At 38.7% G+C, this 23,461-nt stretch overlaps 2 protein-coding genes across 7 annotated transcripts in view; one reads left to right on the top strand and one right to left on the bottom strand.

The window, feature by feature from the left end:
- LOC122881519 (RNA-binding motif, single-stranded-interacting protein 3-like) overlaps positions 1-8,044 on the top strand; it is a 114,213-nt gene extending 106,169 nt beyond the window's left edge. For all 5 annotated transcript variants that reach the window (XM_044207799.1, XM_044207798.1, XM_044207801.1 and 2 more), the window contains 4 exons: positions 3,241-3,357; positions 3,717-3,803; positions 4,129-4,253; positions 5,413-8,044. In XM_044207799.1, the coding sequence (XP_044063734.1) occupies positions 3,241-3,357; positions 3,717-3,803; positions 4,129-4,253; positions 5,413-5,416 (333 nt within the window). In that variant the 3' untranslated portion in view covers positions 5,417-8,044. The remainder of the gene's footprint in view (positions 1-3,240; positions 3,358-3,716; positions 3,804-4,128; positions 4,254-5,412) is intronic.
- Positions 8,045-8,322: 278 nt separating this feature from the next.
- Positions 8,323-21,646, bottom strand: entpd3 (ectonucleoside triphosphate diphosphohydrolase 3). 2 transcript variants are annotated; one of them, XM_044207796.1, is made up of 10 exons: positions 21,426-21,646; positions 15,904-16,041; positions 15,344-15,461; positions 14,870-15,029; positions 13,620-13,779; positions 13,237-13,464; positions 12,296-12,559; positions 12,098-12,208; positions 11,084-11,221; positions 8,323-10,167 (listed from the first exon to the last, which is right to left on the bottom strand). In XM_044207796.1, exons 2-10 carry the CDS (start codon positions 16,036-16,038, stop codon positions 9,979-9,981), a joined length of 1,503 nt encoding a protein of 500 aa, XP_044063731.1. In that variant the 5' UTR covers positions 16,039-16,041; positions 21,426-21,646; the 3' UTR covers positions 8,323-9,978. The 2 variants fall into 2 exon arrangements, with proteins under 2 accessions (XP_044063731.1, XP_044063732.1); XM_044207797.1 differs by lacking the exon at positions 21,426-21,646 and adding an exon at positions 17,019-19,517.
- Positions 21,647-23,461: the final 1,815 nt, after the last annotated feature.

Raw genomic sequence — 23,461 nt, 5'->3', positions numbered from 1 at the left:
AGATTACTTGAACTCCCTGTCTTTACATCCTAATTAGTGAGAGGATGTCTTTGTGCATAATTACTCACAAATCCCCCTACAGGAAATGAATGCATTACCCTAACCATGCATAGCAAGAAAGACAAGAAAGACGGCTTATTGGGGAGAACTGTTATGAGACATCCAAAGGATTGGGATTTCAGATCTTCCTGAGTTAAATTGCCATGTTAAACTCATTTGAGGAGACAAAGGGGGTGAAGAATGTGGCAGAGGAAAGCACAGATGAGTACATATCTGAGCCTCCAAATAGTGCACAATACTTGGTTTGTTTCCTTTTTGTTATGCTGGGATCCTTTGTGTGCATGTGTGCCTGTCAGTGTGGAGAACTCATGCATGCATGTGGGAGCATGTTTAGAGTTTACGACCCAGCAATACCTGTCTTTTTGCTTTATGTAGTCCTGTTTAATAAAGTATTGTGTGCTATAGAATGTGAAAAAACACAAATGAGTGTGTTGTTTCTGTATGGAAAATCATTTTGTAGAATAATACATAACATCTGCTTTTCAGACCACACCTGAGAGAGAACAAATAATGCCAGTTCACATCCTCTGCATGCTCACACACATAGAGCTCCTGTCACACCAGCTGCAGTTAGTGGTTTTCTTGTTAAACGGGTGTCATTATCACTAATACTGTGTATTTGATGCTACACGGTGCCTGCAGCATTCTGCTAGTCAGCTTCACTTCTCTACTGGAAAAATGACAGCAAAAAGAGGGGAGGAAAGGAGGGAGTGAGTGAGGGAAAGAGAGAGTTCAAAGTTGAAGCAGATCTTGTATTTTTCTCTCTCCTGTCCTCGGGGGAAAAGATAACTGTCTGTCTTCTGCACTCATTTATTGCTTACCCCCAGGAAAAAAAAGCATGATACATGAAAACATTAACACATACACACACTCTACCACATGCAACACACTCATCACACACCAGCTGATGCATAGTGTTCACATGCAGACACACACGGAGATAGCAAGTTTAACACTTGTACAGCTATAAATCAGAGCAGACAATTAGTCGTTGTAGGTTTCCTTTTGCTTTATGCAGCTTTCTCTCAGCATGGAAGCCTGCTGTGAGTTTGGATGAAGTGAGAGAGAGCGAGGGAGGATGAAAAATCATTAAACGAGAGAACGTATTATATAGATGGATGAAAAGCTTGGGTATTAGCTAGATTTTGGCTGCTAAATCTACCTGCCGGAGCCAAGGCTTTGTGCAAGTTTGTGGGTGGATCTGTTGATGCATCTGTGTGTGGATGCTTCTGTGTGTGTATATACTGTATGTGAGTGTAAGTGTGTGTGTGTGTGTGTGTGTGTGTGTGTGTGTGTGTGTGTGTGTGTGTAGAAAAAGTGCCACTCATTCACTTGTGATGCTGAGGATAGTGTTGACAGAGCATTTCTGATAACCGGGTGGCTATGTTCTTCAAACAGATCTCCCTATGAAGACAGCAGTCAGGAGGAAGGGCACTCACCACAGCTCTGACAATCCCTGTCTGTATTGTGTGTGTGTGTGTGTGTGTGTGTGTGTGTGTGTGTGGTTTGTGTGTGTGTGTGCCTTCCTCCTGTGAAGCTTGAAGACATAATCTTCACTTACAGATTCGCAACTGTGAACAACTCTGACAGACTGTATGTGCCTTCGAGAAGAACGCTTCACACAGCTAGAACTTTTATCACTGTGTGTGTGTTTACCTATGTGTGCTTGTGTTGCTGTGAGCCTCCCTTTGAAACCCTAAAGATACAGAGCTGTTAAGATGACTGCCATACAGCTGGGATGGTGCCTAAAATACCTAAATTTAATACCTGTGTTCATCTAACATCCTGTCTCAACATGCAGCTACAGAAGTGCTGACTGCTCTCTGGAGCAATACTGACATATCCACCGATGCTGTTTGTCCTCATGGGAAGTGTAGTTAAACAGCTATCACAAATGAACAGTGTTTACCTCTGCAGGGATGATGCCAGGCATCTCAGCACACAGTGTGAGGAGTCTCCTACTAAATCTATACAGAGCTGTTGAGTCTGTAGCAGCTGTACTGGAAAAGTAAGAGTTCAGTGCATCAAGGTGTTAGGAGGCATCAAAGCCCTTCACACTGAAGAGATTTACAGTAAAAGCCTTTCTGCTCCATTCAGAAGCATGTTCTGTCAAGCCTGCCTGGCAACCCGGCTGACTGGCTGCATTGCCAGGTACAAAGTCAAACCATTTGCAGTCATCAAACTTAAATGGATTGGAAGTATTTCTCCTACTAACATATTTCTACTAACTGCATGTCTAATAAAGGTCTTCTTTAGCTGTATGGCACACAGTACTACACATCGAGTGACATACGGAAATAGGTGTATTTGCTTTCATGCTGAAACTTAGATGAGAAGATTGAAACCGTTCTTATATTTGTCCGTTACAGTAAATATTAAGCTACAGCCATGAGACTGTTAGCTTAGCTTAGCATAATGACTGGAAGAAGGGGGACACAGCTAACCTGGCTCTGTCCAAAAGAAGAAGAAAGAAAAAAATCTTCCTACCAGCATCCCTAAAGCTCACAAATGAACATGTCATACCTTGTTTGTTTAGTAATCCACCGTAAAGCCACAAGTTAAAATTAAACAAAAGAGATAATGCACTAGTGAGGTTTAGAGGTGCTTGTAGGTGGATTTTTTTTTTTTACCTTTAATGAGAGAAAGGCTAGCTGTTTCCCCTTGCCTCCAGTCTTTAGTCTAAGCTAAGCTTACCATCTCCTCTAACTCTCAGCAAGAAAGCAAATAAGGGTTCCCAAAACTATTCCTTTAACAACTCCATCCCCTTTAGATCCCTTTTCTTCATCCCACCCTCAGCCCACTCTTTACCCCACAAATCTAGCTTTCCTTACAAGAGTTTAGTTTGAAGTTTAGTTGTAGTTTGGTCTTCGCTTAAGGTCATTGCCTCTCACACTCTCTCCTTCATCCTACTCTTCCCTTTTCTCTCCTTCCTAGCTTCTCATCTCCACATTTCTCCCACTTCGATCTTGTCTCCTCTGCCATCCCTTCATATACCACCTCATGCGATCAGTTTAAATGTTTGTGTTTAGCCGCACTTCATAAACAGTGTTTTTTATTTGTTTCATTGATCCCATTAATTGCTTGTCATATAATGCTCAATGGCTGTATATAACAGTTTGTTCACCTTGTACAACAAATTCTATAACCCGACCGGTCATGTGTCCTTCCTTCCTGCCTCAGGGTGCTGTGATCACCCCAGCCGCGTCCATAGAGCCCAGTTTGTCTCTTCACCCCTCCAGTGTGATGGCTCCTCTCACCCAGCAGATGAACCACCTGTCTATGGGCACTACAGGCACTGTGAGTCTCAGCTTTTACCTCCTCCAAACCATCTTGCTGTGTGTGTGTGTGTTTATCTTTTGAGTTGTAATACATTTTATATAATAAGTCAGTAGAGATTTCCATGATCAGCTGTAATTGAAATGATCTCACAGCAAAAACCACATAGACACACATGGAAATAGCTATTTTCTGTTTGCAATACGTCTGAAATGTGCAATGACCATGGGACCAGGCTAAACTATTATGTAATGTATTGGGAAATGTAAAAAAAAAAAAGCACATGTCTCAGCAGGAATGTCTAATCCAGAGTTTCTAGAGTTATCTTTTGTTTGTGCCTAAAATTATAATGCTGTCTGTGCTCCTTCCTCTCTCTGCAGTACATGCCTGCTGCAGCCGCTGCTCCTATGCAAGGAACCTACATTCCCCAGTACACTGCAGTGCCTGCCTCTGCCATCACAGTGGAAGTAAGGACAAAAAGAAGTTATTTATTATTATTATACCAACTTCATACAGCAGCCTATATAGGGCTTTACAGGGCTGACTTGGCATGAATTTTGAGAATATATATATATATATATATATATACATATATATATATATATATACATATATATATATATATATATATATATATACACACACACTAATTTACATAATTCTCTCATATTGTGCCTCTAAGATAAATTAGATGCTAGTAAATGAAGCCATAGTTTATAATGGTAATGCCATGAAATGAAAACAAAAAAAATTCAGACTGACTTGTTTCTGTAACTGTGTTTCTGGTGTCAGGGCGTGGTGACAGACCCATCTCCACAGACAGCCGCTCCCTCCTCGCAGGACCCCAGCGGGCAGCAGCCTTTATCAGTGGAGAATACAGGAGATCATGCCACAGCCTACTCTTACCAGCAGTCTAAGTGAGTGTTGTAAATAGATGTCTGTCTTTGTATTGCAAACTTTCTGTGCAGCTGATGCAGTTATTGCTAGCTAAGTTTTATTCAAGTTTTGTTCCACTGCTTTAAATTCTTCCTTCTGTTTTCCGATGGTATGCAGCACTTTATGTGATTTGCCATATTCACACAGCAGCTCTTCCATTCAAAACACAACTTCAAGGGACTTTTTTCAGTTTTAGAACTGCATAATTGTTTTAATAGATTCATTCATAGGGTAATTTGGTGCTTGCATTTACCTGCACTACAATTATCTGTATTTGTAATTTCATTTCAGAAATGTCTGTTTCCATTTTCAGATTAAAGCTTAAGGATTCCGTACTTAACATATCTAGAACTCCAGAAACCCAGTGTACTTGTTGATGTAAGCCCTTTACTAAGTCTCTTAAAGGAATGGAAGAATGGAGGACAGGAAGCAGTGGGAAAGAGCTAGCCTGGCTAGTCACTAGTCACTGTGCATAGCTAAGGAATAGACCAGCACATATACCCCCCAAGATATAATGTGTTGTGAGCTTTTGACAGACTAACTGTCTCCTTCTGCTTCCAGTCTTGATGCTAAGCTAAGCGGCTGCTGGCTGTAGCTTCATATTTACATTACAGACCTGAGAGTGGTATTGATCTTTTTATCAAACTCTCGGCAAGAAAGAGAATAAGCGTATTTTCCAAAATGTCGAACTAGTCATTTAAAGAAGTTGAATTTAGTGTATGTGCATGGAGGGGGACATCATGTTTGAAAATAACATTGTTGGAAGAACGCATTTAACTGTATCCTACTTACAATCTTGAAATGTACTACAGCAGTGTTTGCTAAGGTTGTGATTTGCAAGTTAAATAAATCATGTTGAATAGTGTGTATATATAATTAGCTACAGAAGACTACAGTGTGTAGTTGTTGCACAAACAAAAAGTTAAGCCAATTGCTGTGTTGTTTTGGTCACAGAATCATGTCAACATTTGCTTGTAAAACATTCGTCTTGTCTTTCTGCCTCCTAGATAACCTGCTGGTGATTTCCTTTGCACACAGCGGTTGGACAAAGAATGTTGTTCCTGCTTTAGAAACAGTATCATTGTCCACAGTTCTCTCAGTTATCATTTTTTCACCAACTTGTTTTTCTGTCTCCTTTAGATAACAAGATTGGTAGGAATCATTGCTGCATTGCCTTTAGAAGGACTGCACTGAGGCGCTGGAGACACAGAGAGAATCTAAATGAAACGGGGACAAAAAAATGAGGTGACATGGGCAACATTGAGGGGAGAATGCTTCCACTGTGCACAGGCACCAAATAAATGACAAAATGAAGAAAAAAAATCAATTATATTTCTTACCTGGTTGAACCAAGAAAAAGACAGCGGAAAAAAAGAAATGATGGTTTGCTGAACTTGAGGACAATGAAATCAAATGCAGTCTGCAACTTTGAGTTTATCATTTCTTACTGTGAGACTGGACTTTGCCTTCAAAGGAAAAAGAGAAGACATAGCCTGAAATCTGAACTCAACCACCAAGCTGTACAGAAAAAAAGAACAATTTGAATGTGCAGGTAGATTTTCAGACTTTTTTATTAAAAAAAAGGAAGGAAGCAAAGTCTAGAAAAAAAACCAGATTGTCTTCCTTTCATATTAAGCTACATTATTTTCATTCTTTTTATTATTTGAGTAGTTTTCTAGAATATCAATGTTTTCGTAAATCTTTATTGCCTTAATTTTCTCAAACTTTGGAAAAAAAACTTTCCATAGTGTTGAATTACTAAAAAAAAAAGACTGAGTGGTTGAATGATTTGAGAGGTTCTTGGAGATTTCCGAGAGCCTCAAGGAAGAAAATCTACATAGCTATCTGTACAGGATTAAAAAAATAAGGTTGTATTTGTATGAAGATGATTTTAAATTATGTGGTGCAGTGCAGCTGATGTTGGTTAGTAGGAAAAAAAAGTCTTTAATGCGACTTGTGGGAAGGGTCAACCCACTGCTTCCTGGAAAATGCAGTTGAGTTTAATAATGGGATAAAAGTTCTGTTTCTCCATCACATTTGTATTTTTTTGGTTTTTGATTGCAGTCTTTTTACCTTTTAAAAAGTTTTTGCTTTGCCTGCTTTGCTTGTCTCACTGCAAAAATGTTAAAAAAATGGAACTAAAATCAGAAAAAAACGCTAGGATTTTTAAATGTGCAAAAAGCAATAGTTTTAGTAAAACTGTTGACAGTTTCTTGAGTCTTTCTTATCTGTTGAACAAAAGCAGCCTACAGGTGGCATATTTTATACCAAAGATGAAGAAACTAGCTAGTGAAGAGATCTTCCTTATGTTGCTTTTTCTTTATTTTTTCACCTCTGAAACTGAGATTTTTCTTGCTTGTCATGCCGTTGGTGTGTGAGATGATTTTATCAGTGATTGAGAACATGCAGTAGGTCTTAAACAACTGCCTCAACCAGAAGAGTGTGCTCTGAGATGTTTTGTTTGTCAAATGATCACGGTGATGATCTGAAGTGGCGCTGTAACATCTGTTGAGGAACCAGACACCCTGTGGTATGGAGAAAGTGGAGGAGGTAGGTATATTATTGGGAATAAGTTGGTATATTATAATTTCGTGGTAAAGAGGCTAGAAATGGATTATATCCTGCAGAATGTTGGTGTGTACTTTTTAAACTTTTTAAACACCCTCTTCAATCTCAAATCCTAAATGCAGACACTGAGATGCTGTAACTCATTATGACGCCTAGCCAAAATGCTCTTGGTTTAATTATTTTCAAATGCATAGTCTGAGTCCATACAACAAACTGTTTTATGCCGCTGTCTTGCCAAACACATGCCATTTAAAATGTGAGCAGGGTGATGATCTCTATTAGAGGAAAGGGCATTTCTGTTGAATTAAATCATTTCAGCTTATGTATATTCTAAAAGGACAAGGAGAGATATTTTGTTTTCCTTTTTCTTTTTGTGCTGCTTTTTTTTTGTCTTTTTTGAGAATTGATTATGATGTGTGAGCTGCTAAACACTTTTCATTATTGGGGATTTAGGTTGTCTTGTGTTGGGTGGGTGTGAAAGAGGTATACCCCCAGAATGACAGTAATTGAACATTTTAAGCCAAGATAAAGTTAATTGTTATCCATGACTTGACTGCATAAAAAGCATCCTACAAATCTTCCTCCTTTCAGTTGAAAGAAGAGACATGTTCCTGCTGGCAGCCCTCGGAAAACAAATATGAGAATATTACTCTCTTCTTAGATAGTTAAAATCTGGAAATAAGAATATGCATTATTTGTACTGAGTAAGAGGGCATCAGTTGAGAACAACAAATAATAAATATAACACTGTGTGGACTTTAACTGGCTGAAACTGGCTGAAACTGGCTCTGAGGTCACACCCTTGAAGCCCCACCTACCTGACCCTCCACCAATGAAAGGAAGTCAACGGAGACGGAGGAACAGATAGACACACAGAAAAAGCATGGTTCAACCAAAATCAAGCAGATACAAACCTCTATGGGAAAATAAATTATTGAAAAAAGAAAGAAAGTAGAGAAAGCGAGAACAAAAGTAATATTTATGAGATCTTTTTTGTACAGGTGTGTAAAAGAAGATGCAACAGAAATAACTTTGATGATGCTATTTTTTTATTTGCTTGGTCACATGCCTCCCATGTCTTTCAAATTGTGATTCTGAGAGTGTCTGTAGAACCAGTGGATATTGCTGTAGTTTCAAATGTCTCTTTTCTTTTTGTTTTCTTTTTAGACAAATCTTTCAATAAAAAAATGTTTCAAACAGTCAATACTCATCTTGTGTATTCTGCAGGTACAACGCAGTACCACTAGAGTGCACTGTAGTACACAGTAAGAGATAGGGGGTGAAAGGTTATTGGTGGAAGAGCTGCGTGTGTCTGTGCCTGTGTGTGTATGATTTTAACAAGTCAGCAGGGATTTTACAGTTGCTCAGTTGATGCAGATGAAACAGAGGCATACATTCGAAGTGTTTAGTATTAAATAAATAACATGCTGAGCTCACGTAAATTCATCAGAAAGGTATAAATCTCATAAAACAGCCACAAAAGTTAGTAGATATGTTTATTATATACTGAACAGAGAGAAAATTATTATCAAAATAGGACTAATACAGTCAGTGCATTACATGAGAATCATGCATAAGACAACAATATTACTGAAAAAGCTACCCAAGTAGAGTACCATGTTATACAGAATGTCAAAAAATGCAAACACACACATGTTTTTATTCATACTGTCAGTCAGAAATTATGTTGGATATCCCTATGAAGAAATCATTTTCTTTTACTATAGAATGACATGTTTTGTAATTCATCTTGAGAAAACTCACTCATTTAACAATACCATAACAAGGACAGTACAATAATGGGAAAATTTCTTATTTTGTAATACTTGCCGGGCACCCACCAATTAAATGTTTTGGATGTTCTTAACAAGTGTGTTTCATACACAGCTCAGACAGTCAGTCAGATTCATTGCTCCCTCTCAGCGTTGGTAAAAGGGTACTGTTGCTGACTGAATGGAGTCAAAACCAAATGTGTCATTAATGCTTTAACTATCTCTGCTGATTAGAATAAATCTTTCATCAAAGGCTACATATTGACACAATCACACATCTTTCAAAATATATAAACAACACTAAGTATAGATTACAGTGAAAACTGGACATGTGTGGATTGTCAGTGTTGACAGGACTTATCCTCACCATTATATTTAATTATCTGGTGTACTTTCCTCAAACTGACTTATCTAACACCTTAACCTCTGATGTAACCAATTATGTATATCTAATATTTATCCAACAATACTCTTTTCTTTAAGTACAGAATGAAAACCTTCCCAGGGTTGGAACAACACAAGGTTAGAATTTAAATATAATGTACTTCAGTGACAAGTTGGCTGCTGTCCCAAAAACATATCTTGTATTTAAATCTACTAATTGTTTGCAAATAGACCATGAATAAAATGACTTCATGTAACATGTAGTTAGTTTGCAAAATCATAATGAAACAATGGAACATTGCACATTCAATACATTATTTATCAGAGAGGTTTTCATTCAGTTAATGTTGAGTATTGTTGTGTACTTCTGATTTTCAATGAGTTCATACACAATATGAAACACTACAATAAAGGCATGGCAAAGTGCTATCATTTTGTATGTAAAGCAGATCAGTTCAGTGCAATTATATGTATAATACAGGGAAAAAAACATTATCAATCCATAAGGGAATAGCTCATGCTTTTGCCTGAGGGTCCATGTGTGTGTGAGCATGCAAGTGTGAATGCTCATTTTAAGATTACACAACATTGAGATTACACAGTGTGTGCTCTTTCATCATTTGTGCGCTATCCAGGTAACCCTCGTATCCCTTTTTGCCTGTAAAACTTTGGTGGAGCTTCGAAAATTGAATGTAAAAAGATCCCATTACTTAAATGTGAGTTTCCCTGAGGTACAAAATTAAAAAAAAGTGTTTTAATACTTTTTAGAGGTGTTTTCTCAATAAAACCAGTCTCACATCTGATGCTTGCTCAAAGACTCAAACACACCAGCAGGATTCACAGTGAGAGGTTTTCATTTTGAGGCTCTGACGTCAGTTTTCTAAAACTCTAATAACTACTGTAGCGCTCTCCAGCTACTTACAGAATTACAGCAGCCCCCAAGGCTTACACTGGCAGATCATTCCCTTTGTAACTTGCACTCTCAGTAGCAGGTTCGAATGAGGATAATGAAAACTAAGACGACAGTTACAATGGTTAGTGCTGAAAATAGAAAGATAAGTCCGGCAAAGATGGGGTTTGTCATGGGGGGTGTCTCTTTCACTTCAGACGGGATCATGTTGGACATACTCAGCATGTAGCCCAAACTCCAACCTATGCTGGTTTTCTTTACCTGAAGAGAAGAGAAGAGATTTATCATGTTCTCACTGTGAATTAGTGTTTCAGTAGTACATGCTGCCAGTCAGCTAATACATCACTTTGCATGTCTAGAGAAGTTAAGAATATCAAACACCCCTATCATGAAGCTTTAGGGCAAAAGATGAGTCATAACCATAGAATAGGGTCATGACACCCAAAGAACATCCCTGTAAAGAATCAAAGTGTGTCTGTTTTGTAACTTCTTCTAAAAGGACCTACCAACCGTTAGACTCCCAGACACCCCACAGGCACTAAACAGCACACTAACTCTCTTGTTGGTGGGATTGGAAATTGTGAGCATCGCCAGCTGTTGAGGAACGTTCTTGTGATCAAATCTAAAGGGTAACCGCCATGCAATTTGAAAACTGCGGCTGTAATGTGCGACTTTTTAATAGCTACTATCTTTCTTTATGACTCATGAGTGACACACTGAGTGTCGCAGACCAGGAATCCCCCTTCTGTTGAGGGAGTTCCATTGTGAAAGATGCTCCGTGTCCTTAGGGCGTCCCAGAGCGATACATTGCCTGCCTTTCACTCTGGCCTCAGCCTTTTGATTGCAGATGATTGGTATGTCAGCCATCCATCTTTAATGGGTCCCAGTGGGTGGTCTCATTCACACTTATGTTAAATGCTATTAAATGCCTTTGTCTGAACATGAGGGACTATTGCCAGCTAAAGCACAGCAACTCTTATCAAATTGCCACAGATGTATTCTGATGGCTGTATTCTTAATTTACTCTTTTATATATAATATGAGAATTATTTCTTCTCTATGAACACAGAATAAATAGAGTGGATATGTATTGGCTTCATAGCTGTGTAAAGGACAGCAGAAGGCAGTAGTGGGAGCAAGGAGTGTCTTGAAAATTATGTTGTTTTTGTCAACCAACCTCTCTTTCGAAGTTAATGTTTTTCCAGGTCTCTTTGTCAAACTTGTATCCATCTGCCAGCAAAGTCAAGACATAGTGACCTCCATAACAGTAAGTCCTAAGGAATCTGTCACTGATCGATTTCTTTTCTTTCTTCAGCTGAAAGGAAGAGAAACAAAGATCAGAGTGTAGCCTGTAATTAGAAACATACAAATTAATGAAAGTGAATGCTACTAACAAAATATCAATGTTGTAGTCAAGATGAAGATGAAAGACTTTAAGACCAAGACAAGACAGAGACAAAACAATGTGTGAAATCAAGACTGATTTCAATTTACAGTTCAGATAAGATCAAATAAAACTTCACCCACCCAGATGATTTTTTTTTAAAAAACAGTTGCAAGGATATTTACACAGGCACGTGTCTATAGACCCCCTGCAATAGAGAAATATCCACTCTTACATGGCAAAAATATTCTTTAAGTACTAGTAAACTTTTTCTCTTGTTTAAAATCTCCAATTATAATATTATATATTATAAAACAATAAACCCATACCGAAGATTATCTGTATGTGCAAGTTTAATGCATGTAGTTTTTATTTATAAGTTAAGTTGCAGGTAAGTGCAGTTTTAACATCATGTTTTAAATGGGAGCATCAACACTAAATCACAAAGAGAAGAAAATGTCACATAGCTTGGCACACCTCAGTCATTGATCTCAAAGCACTCTCTTCTGCTCTTTTCTTGATGAGTAAAACGATTGTGGAATGTGGTTGGCCATTGTGCTATAAGTGGTGGTGTTTGCCGCAACACTTAGTGTATAAAAAGAATTTCTATTAATTTCTCTCTTTGTGTGTGCTTCTTCCTTTATTTGTTGCTGTTTTTCTTTCCTAAATTCACTTTGTTTCTACATTTCTTTGACCAAAATTCTCTTTCTTCTCTTATCATCCTCTCCAACCTCCTGTTCCACTTTTTCTCCTCCTATAATTACCTACTATGTTATATACATATATATACCAATTGGAACAACTTACCACTGTCCAATGTGTGTGGCAGAATTTCCTAACTGAGGCGTTGAATTGATCAAGATCTGATTTGCCATTCATCTGCAGTGCCCTAGCAATGAAGAAGAACCCTGCATATGCCTGGCAAGAACAGTAGAAACATATAGTAAGTTTTTTTTTTCATCTTCATCTCTCTTTTGCATGTGTTCTATTTGCACTGTGCGTTACCATAAAATCTCCAGTGACAGGTGGCTGCTCGACTCCGTTGAAGGAACACTGGGATGAGGAGCAAGTCTTAAAATCAAACATGGACTTCACTATGCTCCTGCACTTGTCTGAGTCAGCAGTTCCCACTATGAAGAGTTCTTGATCTGGGTTGTAACTTTTTGGCTTCTGTGTGCACTCTGTATCATAAATGGCTGAAGCATTCATGGTGATGTTGAAACCTTCAGGGTAGCAGGGGTTAATAATGTAGGCTGGGTCAGATGATTCCTGGAACGTTAAGAGGAGGAAGAAAATGTGAAAAGAAGGAATGGGGGATGAGGAGGAAATGAAAAAATATGAGAGGGACAGGAAGAGACATGGGAGTGTGAGATAAGAGGGAAGAGTGTCGACAGTATTACATTTATAGACACCGTGACATGACTTATTTACTTGAATTACACATTCTCACATATACTGATGTAAATACAAACTTTAAAGTTGACATTTTATACCAGGACCCTGCTGCAAATTTATACCCATAACATATTCTTACAGCATAGTATATTTCTCTTGCTACAAGTACTATTAGTTTCAAGAATGAAGCTATAAGCTGCCAGAAATAATGCATGCTTGACGATCAATATTTTTAATGACATAATGCATTCTTGACAGTCTCTCTTTGCTGAGAGTAACTCAGGGACAGCAGTGTTCACTAATCAATTCTTAACTGGGCATTAATGGATTTTAGCCTGCACATGTATGCAAAAAAGCATGCATTCCCTCTGCCACATGCACAACACACAGAAGCACTTAAACATGGAAACACATAATGGTCAGGGAGCAAGCTCAGAAAAGATCTACCACACTTATTATACCTGGGAGATATGACCTTCAGTGGTAGACACAATTTCTTCTGTACACACACTCAACATACATGCAAACAGATGCAAAGAAAAGCTGTGTACCTGGACTACTTTGTCCAGAACCCTCTTCTCAGCCTCATTTTTGCCATAGCAGAGGAAACTGTGTGTGTAGACATTGTAAGGGTAACCGTACAGTTTGACATGCATGTAGTCAGCCCCCCTGAGATCATCCTGGACTGCAAAGGCAATCTGTGTTGATGCTCCACCAAGGTCCATGGACCCTACAGTCTTTTCCCCTTCTGGGCGTATATAGGTGTTCCATAGGTTTTTCTGAAAATATAATGGAAAACATTAGTATATGATGAACCATGCGATGGCCCTGTTTGTAAAGCAGCATTCTGTTTTATTCTTTTTCCCCCCATGTTTAAAGGGTTAAGTACAAGGGTGACCTACACAGACCAGATAGAACGATGACAATGTCTTACCTCTAGGAAGTTTCCCATGAGGTAGTTGACAGTGATCCACCCATAAAGCCCCTCTTCTTGACCAGAAATGATGGAAGCATTTTGGAAGGTGAAAGGCAAAGAACTTAGGTATTCACTGAGACTTGCCAGGATTTCATTGGACCTCTGTTTATCCTTCTCACTTATAGCAAAGCAGAAAAAGGAACAGAATTACATATCTTACTGATTCCGTTTTTCATTGCTACTGACCACTCCTGTTTCCAGTATCATTAAAAATAATAGTTTGATACTGGAAAATACACCTTTTCTCTTTCTTGCTGAGAGTTAGATAAGCAGATTGATACCACCTTTATGTCTACAAGCTACATGAAGCTAGAGCTAGCCAGGAGACGGTTAGCTTAGCTTAGCATAAAGACTGAAAGCAAGAGGAAACAGTTAGCCTGACTGTTCAAAGGTAACAAAAATCCTAGCCTACCTTTGGACAGAGCCCACTGCTCCTGGTCTTTATGCTAAGCTAAACTAAGCTAAGCTAATCATCGCTTGGCTCTAGCTTCATATTTACGTACAGATATGTGAGTCGTATCGATCTTCTCATCTAACTCTCCGCAAGAAAGCGAATAAGTGCATTTCCCAAAATGTCTACTACAATACCAACATCAATAATAACATCCTTAGGATTTAAACTAAGTATTAACTCTACATATGGAATATTTAGATTTAAATCATATTTAAATCAGCCCTAGGACCAGTATCATGAATTGTATGACCTGGGCTTTTGCTGTCAAAGTCCCCAAACTCTAGAATGCACTTAATGTAGAAATTATATCATCAACATACAATATATATCCACTTAAAAACACATTTAGCATTTTTTTAGGGTAGCATTTTTAGAATGTCCCAATGTTTTATGTGTCTGTATATGCATATATGTTTATGTGCATATGTGTGGTGAAGCATGTATTTGTTTTTATTTGGTTGAAATTGTTTTATGATCTGCTTATTATGAAGTTGCTGCCTTGTGTGAAGCACTTATTAACGTGGGTTTAGAGAAATGTTTTATAAAATAAAGATTATGTGTATGTGTAAGGTATATATAACTATATATATCCCCCTCTCATCCCGTGGGGTGGTATGTGTCATCCTCAAGCTCGGGTCCTCTACCAGAGTACTGTTCCTAGGACTGCACTCTTCTGGACAGAGACATATATACATACATACAAGTATATATATATATATATCTATATATATATATTATTTTGACACTTTCTTACTGTAGCAGTCTCATTCCAGCAGTAGCTCCCAGAAAGAGAGGTGTGGTTTTGTGTTTTTCAGCAGGAATGGCTTTGGTGATGTTGTCCATGCAGTCTTTGAATCCTTTCCATGATGCAACATCTTTCTGTGGGTCAACTTTCATCTCTGAGATACCATCACCTGTGGGCACAAGGCCAAGCTAAAATCATATTCTTAAGTACAGGCACTAAAAACATGAAGTAAAATGCATGAGCTAATGTGTTTCAAACATTTTTTACTTGGTCAGTTGAATAAAGGTTGATGGAGTATGTCTCAAATTTCAAAATGCTCAGTAAACTTTGGTTTTCATTTGTCTCTTTATTACATCCCGTACAGTTTACTCTACTCCTGTATTTTCATTGTGTAATCTTTAAGCATTTTTTAACTCAGTTCTAGAAAATGTAGATCTAGAAAAGCTGCAATGTGCTCTTCTTGTTGTAGAGACAATGACTCACCAGCAACTCTACACTTGATTATCTCAGTCACCACTCCGGTTTCATTCTCCTTCTCCCCTGGCCACTCATACAGGTACACATCGGAACGAGATGAACCCGAGTCTATCACTATACCATACTGAAGAGAAGAAGAAAGAAAAAAATCATGTTATAGGGTCACATTTTTCATTTGATCTATCTCATTGCACATCTTACCTTGATTAGTAAAATATCTAAAAGCCCTAAAAATGATGTTGTTAATCTGACAAAGATCTGAGACTATAAAGATTGTATTAAACTAGGCTGCTGTCAGCCCTAGCACCCCTTTAAAAAAGCCACACATGGTCCATCAGGACCTCCATTCATCACCAAGCTGACTGAAAACCTCTGACCCTGACATCTGGATAACGTCTGGCTTCACATTCACAACTGAGAGTATGTGAGACCTCAAGTATGTATTTGCATTTGCATTTCTGTCTCTCTGCATTTTGAGAACCGTTATATACTTTTTCTTTGTTAAAGTGAAGCCAAATAGTAAGTGCCTACATGTTTGTGTGCATCCATTACATATATGTTTTCACCTCTAAGGTGTACTCTTTAGACTTCCAGGTGTCCTGGATGATGGCAACAGCAACAAGGGCAGCAATACTGGCCAAGAGGAGAAGCACCACTCCTGCTATGCGACACTTGTAGCCCATTTGCCGTTTGGAAGCCATTTCCTGTTGGCAAGAAATGAGGTAAAAAAAAAAAGAAGTGTGGTTCTCACTAAAAGCATTTTAGCTCTCAAAGTGATGACATGTGGAGAGGTTTGAAAAGTGATGATGAGCAATAATAGTATGTTTTATTTACATTAAGCTGGAAAAAATGTTGGCAGCATTAATAGTATTGATGGACTAAGCAATACCACCGGGTTTAACAAACACACAAAAGGAAACAAGATCAGAAGGAAAAACGCTGATCATGATGACTGTCCAAATTGCTTTCACAGTTAAAATGCTTATCTTTTGTCATGGACAATGAGAACCACAGTGATTTTCTTTAATCCCATAACATTACTGTTGATATATTTAAGGCAAATATTCAAAGCAATGAAATTAAATGGGAATTTGTTGTATGTTTTTTATGATCTGCAAAGGAGAATACAAGCTTCTCTCCACATAAGTTCTCTCTTCTTCTTTGAAGAAAGTGAACTGAAGATTTGAGGTGTGATTTAAGAGAGTTTTAGGAGCTGTCAGTTCCAAGATCAAGGGGTAACAGCTATTGAGAGCTTGCGAGTCAGCAAGAAGAAAGTAGGCTCTAAGAATAGTGCAGTCCTTCAACAGCCAGCAAGCAAATTTGCTGCTGTCTCATGAGTTGGACTTAAATGCTCTCATCATACCTTTACTGGTGAATTATGTATCCACCTAATTCAAAACACAGCAGAGATTGGCAGAACTTGTTCAGGCCTTAAGGAAGGACCATATGGGTATGTATGGGTGTAGAGCTAAACTACAACATCCAACATAAAATTGTTGCCACATTTCAATATTGCACAAATCCCAATGGACAGGGAAACCTGCCATTGAAGATAATTAGGTTGGTTTTGTGTTTAACTTAACCAATGGCTATGAGGAAGCAGCCAGACATTCAGTACTAACACTAACATCTAGAACTAACTCACTTTATGTCAAATTTCAGGCCATGGAAAAATACTCACCTCAAAAAAACACTTTTTGAGAAAAAAAATTCTTTCATCTTTGAAAGATCTTGATCTTTTTCATAAACATGGCGTGCCAGAAACTTTGGTCTGGGAGCTAAAGCTGCCCTTGCCTTTCTCACAGTTTTCTCGACCTCGCTCCACCTTGGAGGGCTGTCATCCCACTGATGTTCTGGCTGAGGAATGGGTGGCATGTCTGGTGGTATCACCCTCTGCTCATGTCTCTTGCTCTGGCTGTGTGTGTTGCTTTCAGGTGGTCTACCAGCTCCTTCTTGTGACCACTATCTTCCTTTGTAAAGAGACCTTTCACAAATCTGAAGGGATCTTTGTAGAAGGATATTCTTGGTCTGTCCTGCTTGCGTCGAGTTCTGATGTTTTCTGCCATCCGCAGTCTTCCCAGTTGTTCCTTTGGATCTGCTTGCAGGAGTTTTATGCCATCTCCTCTAGTGAGGATTTCTTCCATTGTTTTCTCAAGTGCCTTCTCTCTTTGACCAGGTGCACGACTTCTTGCTGCTGGACCTGGGAGGGATTGTTGTTTCCTTCTTTCCTCTCTCTTTTGCTCCGAACCTTTCCACCCCGTATGAGTAGATCAGATTGTTCATTTTCTCCAGCTTCTTCTCTGCTGCTCCTCTGAGTTTGTCCAGGACCTTGCTCAGGTCTGCATTGACTGTTCTCCACTCTGTCTGTAGTCTTGGATGTTCTTCTCCATAGCAGGCTGCGTCTGGCTGGGTTCCAGGTTCTCAGATGTTGTGCTCAAATTATCCTCCTCGCCCTTTGGAATATTGATGCTCGGTGGACGATGGGCTGTGTCCTGCCACTGTGTTTCACTCGACTGACTTGACCTTTTCCTCAAGAGATAAATATCAATGTGAGACTTCGGCCTCACCTTCTTCAAACACTGCCGCAGCTGCATGTTTGGAATTCTTGTCCCGCAGCAGTCGTGTTCATGCCAGGGTTGATTACCATGTTGTCAGTCGATGAGTCATCGTCCGACCCCCCCCTCTTGCAGACTCAAGGGGTATTTTCCTTTTTGAATTTTCTGTAGCCATATGGGGTGACTCCTGTTCACTAATCAAAGCGATGGAGCCTGCCGTCATGGATAGCTAGTCCATGACAATCCCGTTGGGGTCTTTTCCTCCAGTCAGCTGTCTTTCCATGTTGTCACATGGTCTTTCCCCAATTGTCAGCTGCACTTTCACAGCAGTCATTGGATTTCTCCAACTGAGCGAATAGGACTTGATAGTACAATCCCTTAGAATAATCTGCACTTTCTTGACATTTTGAACGAATGTATACTCAATGACAGAAAACAATGTTTTGTGTCAGATCCACCATGTGTCGTTTAATGAAAATTTTTTACATAAAAAAATTTTCTCATATGCAAGAATCACACATGCATTTCCTGTGTATTCATAAAGAAGCATAATATGGCTGCAATTACAAGTCACACACAAACTTTAACACAACCTGTAACCTTTTTTGGGAACGAGCCTCCTTTTTTAGCAGAGATGGTATCCACCCCTGCTTTCATGGCACAAAAGCACTTTCAAACATTTTCTATGCAGTTACTACAGCCTCACGCCACTGACTAACCGCTACTCATTCCACAACGGTCCTGGACAACACACTGGTCACTAATTGCTCCTCTTCGTCCCCAGTGACCTCTTCACCACCAGTCTGTACCACCAGCTCCCCCTACAGCCCAAATAATTCTTGTGACAATCCAGAAACAATCTCTATTACCCGTGTTATAATTAATAACGGCTCCACTGGGGAGTTACCTAGCACATGTAAAAATCCCCCCTCTCCCCAGGGGTATGGACTGTCTTCCTCTTTTAATTATGTTCCTTTATATGATTGACTTGTCCCGCCTGTCAGAATTAACTATAGTAGACCAAAAAACTTTACTCTGCCCCCCACTGACAGAAAAATTAATGTAGGTAACTTAATCTACATCCAACTTAACCCTCTCCCTTCTGCTCTCCCAAGCATACCTGAAAAAATCAGCCTTTTAAATGTAAGGTCTTTAAACAACAAATCCTTATTATGCAACGATTTTATTACATCTAATGATATTGCAGAATCAGTTCCCTGTTTTATCTCACTTCTTAAGACAAATTTTTGTAAAGAAGTTTGTTGTGTGATGCCTACTTTTATGTTAACTTTTATTTTGATTTGTTTGTGTGTTTTATACTGATTGTTGTACAGCACTTTGTTACCTGTATTGAAAACTGCTATACAAATAAAGCTATTATTATTAACATGAAACGCAGCTCTTTGTCCCTAAACATGCACACACACCCTTGAACTCACTCCATTTTTTTCATTCTAATTTTCTAATTTATTCTCTTTTCCTTGCATGCTATTTATGTCTTAGTTATTTAACTGTGCATGTTATTATTGGTATGTGCCGCATGTGAAGATAATCTTTATTTAAAACTACAACTAAGCTCAGCAATGTCATTTTATGCAATAGCAAGGACTGACTATATTCATTTTAAAATAGTAAAATGAGGAAAATAGCATACTTTTCTTTATAAAGTCATGAAAAAATGCTTGAATATAAACAATGACACAACAATGGATATTATTCAACCATCTTTTGCTTTAACATGTTAAAGCTGCTACATTATGCTGTCTTTATGGCAATGCCTGATCCTCAATGGTTACAGCATTGTAGTTACAACCTTGTGCCCGTCTACAGCTATGAGGTGGTGCTGTCTCAGCCTTGTCATAGGTGTTATTATCAGACTGTCAAACTTTTGGTAGATTAAGCAGCAGCACAATTCTCTGTCTCCCTCACTATCTCTCACTTTTTTCTTAGCTGTATAAATCCAAAAATAAATATTTTGACTCCTCTGCAATGACATGTTTGTTATTCATTTAAAATACAGGGTTTAGAGTTATTACAGCAACTTCAGTGAAAACAAGGAGGTCAAAGCAGTTAGACAAGGTGTGATTACAACCTGGGGACATGTCTAATATCTAACACTTCACTATTGTGTGTGTGACATAGTTGACATGGCATTAAATATATGCTACTATCCTGCCAAGATAAGAACAGAACATATTCTTTTCCCACACTTGGTAAAGCAAGTTTATGAGTTAATGGTTGCTGTGTGTCTAAGCACAAATACCAAACTAGCAATATTACTAATACACTGCGATTTAAATAGTATGAAATAATAACTACGATTATAACTAACCTAATCATTTGCACCTATTGAAGAAAAAACATCTCTAAAAGCACGTAGAAACACGACCCCCAAGGGTAAATGGGTACATGGATGGAACTCTCAGGGAGTAATTCAGTTTCTCCCTTTAATATAAGTTATGGTTTTTCCATCTTTATCATATTTTTTATCAGTAATTTCTCTCAAATAAGTTTTGACAAGTATTGTTTTTTACTTCAATAAACCTTACACAGTACAGATTTAGCTTTAATTTGCATTGCATTACAAATTAGCAGCTGTAAATTGGCAAAATGTGGAGACACTGTAAAAGCAAGTGAGTAGAGACGGGTAACTTGATTTCACTTAAATTTTAAAGTTATTTACTGTAATTTTGAACTCTGTACTCTGCATGCAAAAGTCTTCCAATCCCCTGGTTTGTAACACATAAACTTACAGTGTCCTTTTTTGTATGAATCTTTTTGCCCCTACAAAAGTAAAATTAGAGCAAAGCAACAATACGTTTACATGTATATGATATTATTCTTATTTTTGCCCCTGAATGAAAATGCCTCACTTTTTAGGATGCTGAACGACTAGCTTGTGTCCTGCATTTGCACTGCAAGCAACTGCGTATTCACTTGATGCAGTATTCACAGTGTACTAGGTAAAATACATTTGGGTTTAGCTGTCTAGAACAAAGAACAATAAGCCACTTGATCCACTCTGCTCTCTGTTATTCACCCCCATGAAAGAAACAACCCCCTTACTCTTCATTTGTGCACAAGGTTAAAAAAAATACACCGTGTAACAGAATCAGTTCTTTAGTTTGATGAAATTATGTGTCAACCAGAGGAATCAGCAAGTCTAAGCCTTAAGTTTGCATTTAAGCTTCAACACTGACAACACCCACAATATCCTTTTAAAGACAGCCATGTGGAGCTGGGAATCAAATAACTCATACATATTTGCACATGTTGTTGCCTCTGCTTGTACGAACTAGTCCTCATGAGAGTGAGTAGCAAAGAAAATAAGATTGAACACTAACACATGCATACACACTGGCAGATCAGATTGGATCATACAACACAGTAAATAAACTCACAATGAAACAAATTTACCTGTATCAATTAAGCCTTTGAGATTAAGTTGGGGTTTTTTGTTAACAGGTAAATAAATGTTTTGTTAACAGGTAAATAAATGCGTGTGAGAAAGAGGAGGTGTGTTTGTTTCTTACCTTGAAGAGCTGGTTTGTAAATCCTGGTTGGGAGTGGGAGTGAGATGGCTTTGAAGAAGGGATGGAGAACCACAGCAGGAAACAGGGGAGCAGCAAGGGAAGACAGAGAGAGAAAGAGCAAGGGAATGTGCTGTGAGTGGGAGAGATCTAAAGAGTGATTGGCCCACAGGAACAGGAGTGGTGTACCCCAACAAAACAGAGAGTGAGGGAGAGAGGGAACATGGGAGGAGCAATGTGTACAAACTCCAATTTTCACCACTCCCACCACATCAGTGAAACAGAGCAGCCAGTCCAGGAAGCACAGCCAGTGAATGATGCAGGACTGTTCCTTGCTCACTTATAGTGTCTAATGATTAAGCACAGATACTTGTGGTACAGTGTGAGAAGAGAGAGGGGGAGCAGTGGTAAAGTTAATTGATGTAATCAATAAGATAAAGTGCAGTGTGGCAGAGTAGCTACTGCATGGGTTATCACAAAGTCAGCTCTTATAGAAGGACAATGGATGACGAGAAGCAAATGATCTATTACTGTACCAACAATATAGGATGTGTTGATACCTGCAGTCTCCCACTTTCATGTTAAGCTCACATTCTCACAGCGAAAACTCAGCAAGTCATTCATCTGTCTAACAAAGTGCTGTGGAAAATTATGCGGTAATCCAGTATGTTTGTTTTGCTTTCAGAGGCATACAATAAAGAGCTGAAAGCAACCTTTTAACTGTGTCTGCATGTGTGCATATGTGTGTATTTGTGTGTGCACGCAGACATGTGTTTGGATTTTGTAACACTTTCTGGAAACATGACAACTGCTTGCATTTATGTGTGTCTTTTCTGTCCAATACTATATTAGTGGAGTCAGAATACATCAGCCTTCAAAGTCCAGATCAATGGCCAAAACAACCTTTCAAAGAAAGCAGAAAAACAGACGTCGATGTCAAATTCAGGAGGCCTTATAGGCCCCCTAAAAAGAGGCTAGATAATAGCCCTGTTAAGCAACAGAAACAGAACAATGGCAACCCAGAGAAAACGGTTCCAAAAGAAGAAGAAGAGCCACAGGCCCAGAACGGGAAAAAGAAGAACCAGAGCTGGTCATCGATTATTGGACCTGTATGTCTCCAATACCTGACCTGCCATCATCAAAAGAAGATCCAAGTCCCAGCGGAACGACACCAAGAAAAGATCAGTAAGAGGAGATAGAGGTTAGATAGAAAGACATTTAAAATCCTAAAATAAAGAAAGAAAAGTGTGATCAGAACCATTGAATCAGAATATATGTGAATGGAAATGTGTGATTTATTCTGTGATTGTATTATAAGTTGAATGAGTAGAATGAAGTTTGAGATTAATTGAGTTTAGTAATGTTTGAATTTTTTTATTTTGACGTTTTTGTGAAGAAATCATTAAAAAAAAGAATTAAACAGTTATAAGAGTTAATCTGGAACAAATGTGATGTCTAATCACCTTGTGACCTTATAAGTGTGTATGTATATTGAATATATAGGGAAATGAAAGATGATGGAAAGTGTAGAGGATGCCGAGTGGACACAGATGGCTTAGAAAAAACAGGTAAACAAATCCAGAGGGGCAGGCAGGAAATCCAAAGTCAATAAATATCAGGCAGAGGTTTAAAACTGGCTACTGCAGCGGCCTGGGTTCGAATCCATGTCATCCCCGCTCTCCAACCCCCTTCCCTGTCTCTCTTCAGTTGTTCGTATTCAATAAAGTAAATAAATAAAAAATAATAATAAAAACGATGCAGGGTTTAGGGCTCAGGTTCAGGTTCTAAATAACATTATACAGAGGGGACCTCAGGTGGACCCCTGGGAGTTGGACAGAGGCGGAGCAGGAGACCGTGAGCACTAAGTCCTGAGAAGGCTGCTGGAAAGAGCCAGGCCTAAGTCCTGCTCCTCTAGCAGGTATCAGTCCTAGGATGAGACGGGGGTTCAGCGATTGCTGGTAATGTTCCTGTTCACACTCAATCCTCTGTAAGAGTTGTTGTTGCATTAATGCTACTAGCCATCTCCTTCAACATCCAAG

The sequence above is a fragment of the Siniperca chuatsi genome, linkage group LG9 (genome assembly GCF_020085105.1).
Source record: "Siniperca chuatsi isolate FFG_IHB_CAS linkage group LG9, ASM2008510v1, whole genome shotgun sequence".
Taxonomy (NCBI): Eukaryota; Metazoa; Chordata; class Actinopteri; order Centrarchiformes; family Sinipercidae; genus Siniperca; species Siniperca chuatsi.
The sequence above is the reverse complement of the archived record's forward strand: the minus strand, read 5'-3'. Positions and strand labels throughout refer to the sequence as shown.

What these genes read in the sequence shown, in the direction of transcription:
- entpd3 (XM_044207796.1), bottom strand. Translation starts at nt 16,038, where the DNA reads ATGGCTTCCAAACGGCAAATGGGCTACAAGTGTCGCATAGCAGGAGTG. An exon ending in CTAAAGAGTACACCTTAGAG is followed by an intron (nt 15,462 to 15,903) that starts GTGAAAACATAT and finishes TCTTCTCTTCAG; the next exon opens with TATGGTATAGTGATAGACTC. An exon ending in ACATTAACTTCGAAAGAGAG is followed by an intron (nt 10,168 to 11,083) that starts GTTGGTTGACAA and finishes TCTTCTCTTCAG; the next exon opens with GTAAAGAAAACCAGCATAGG.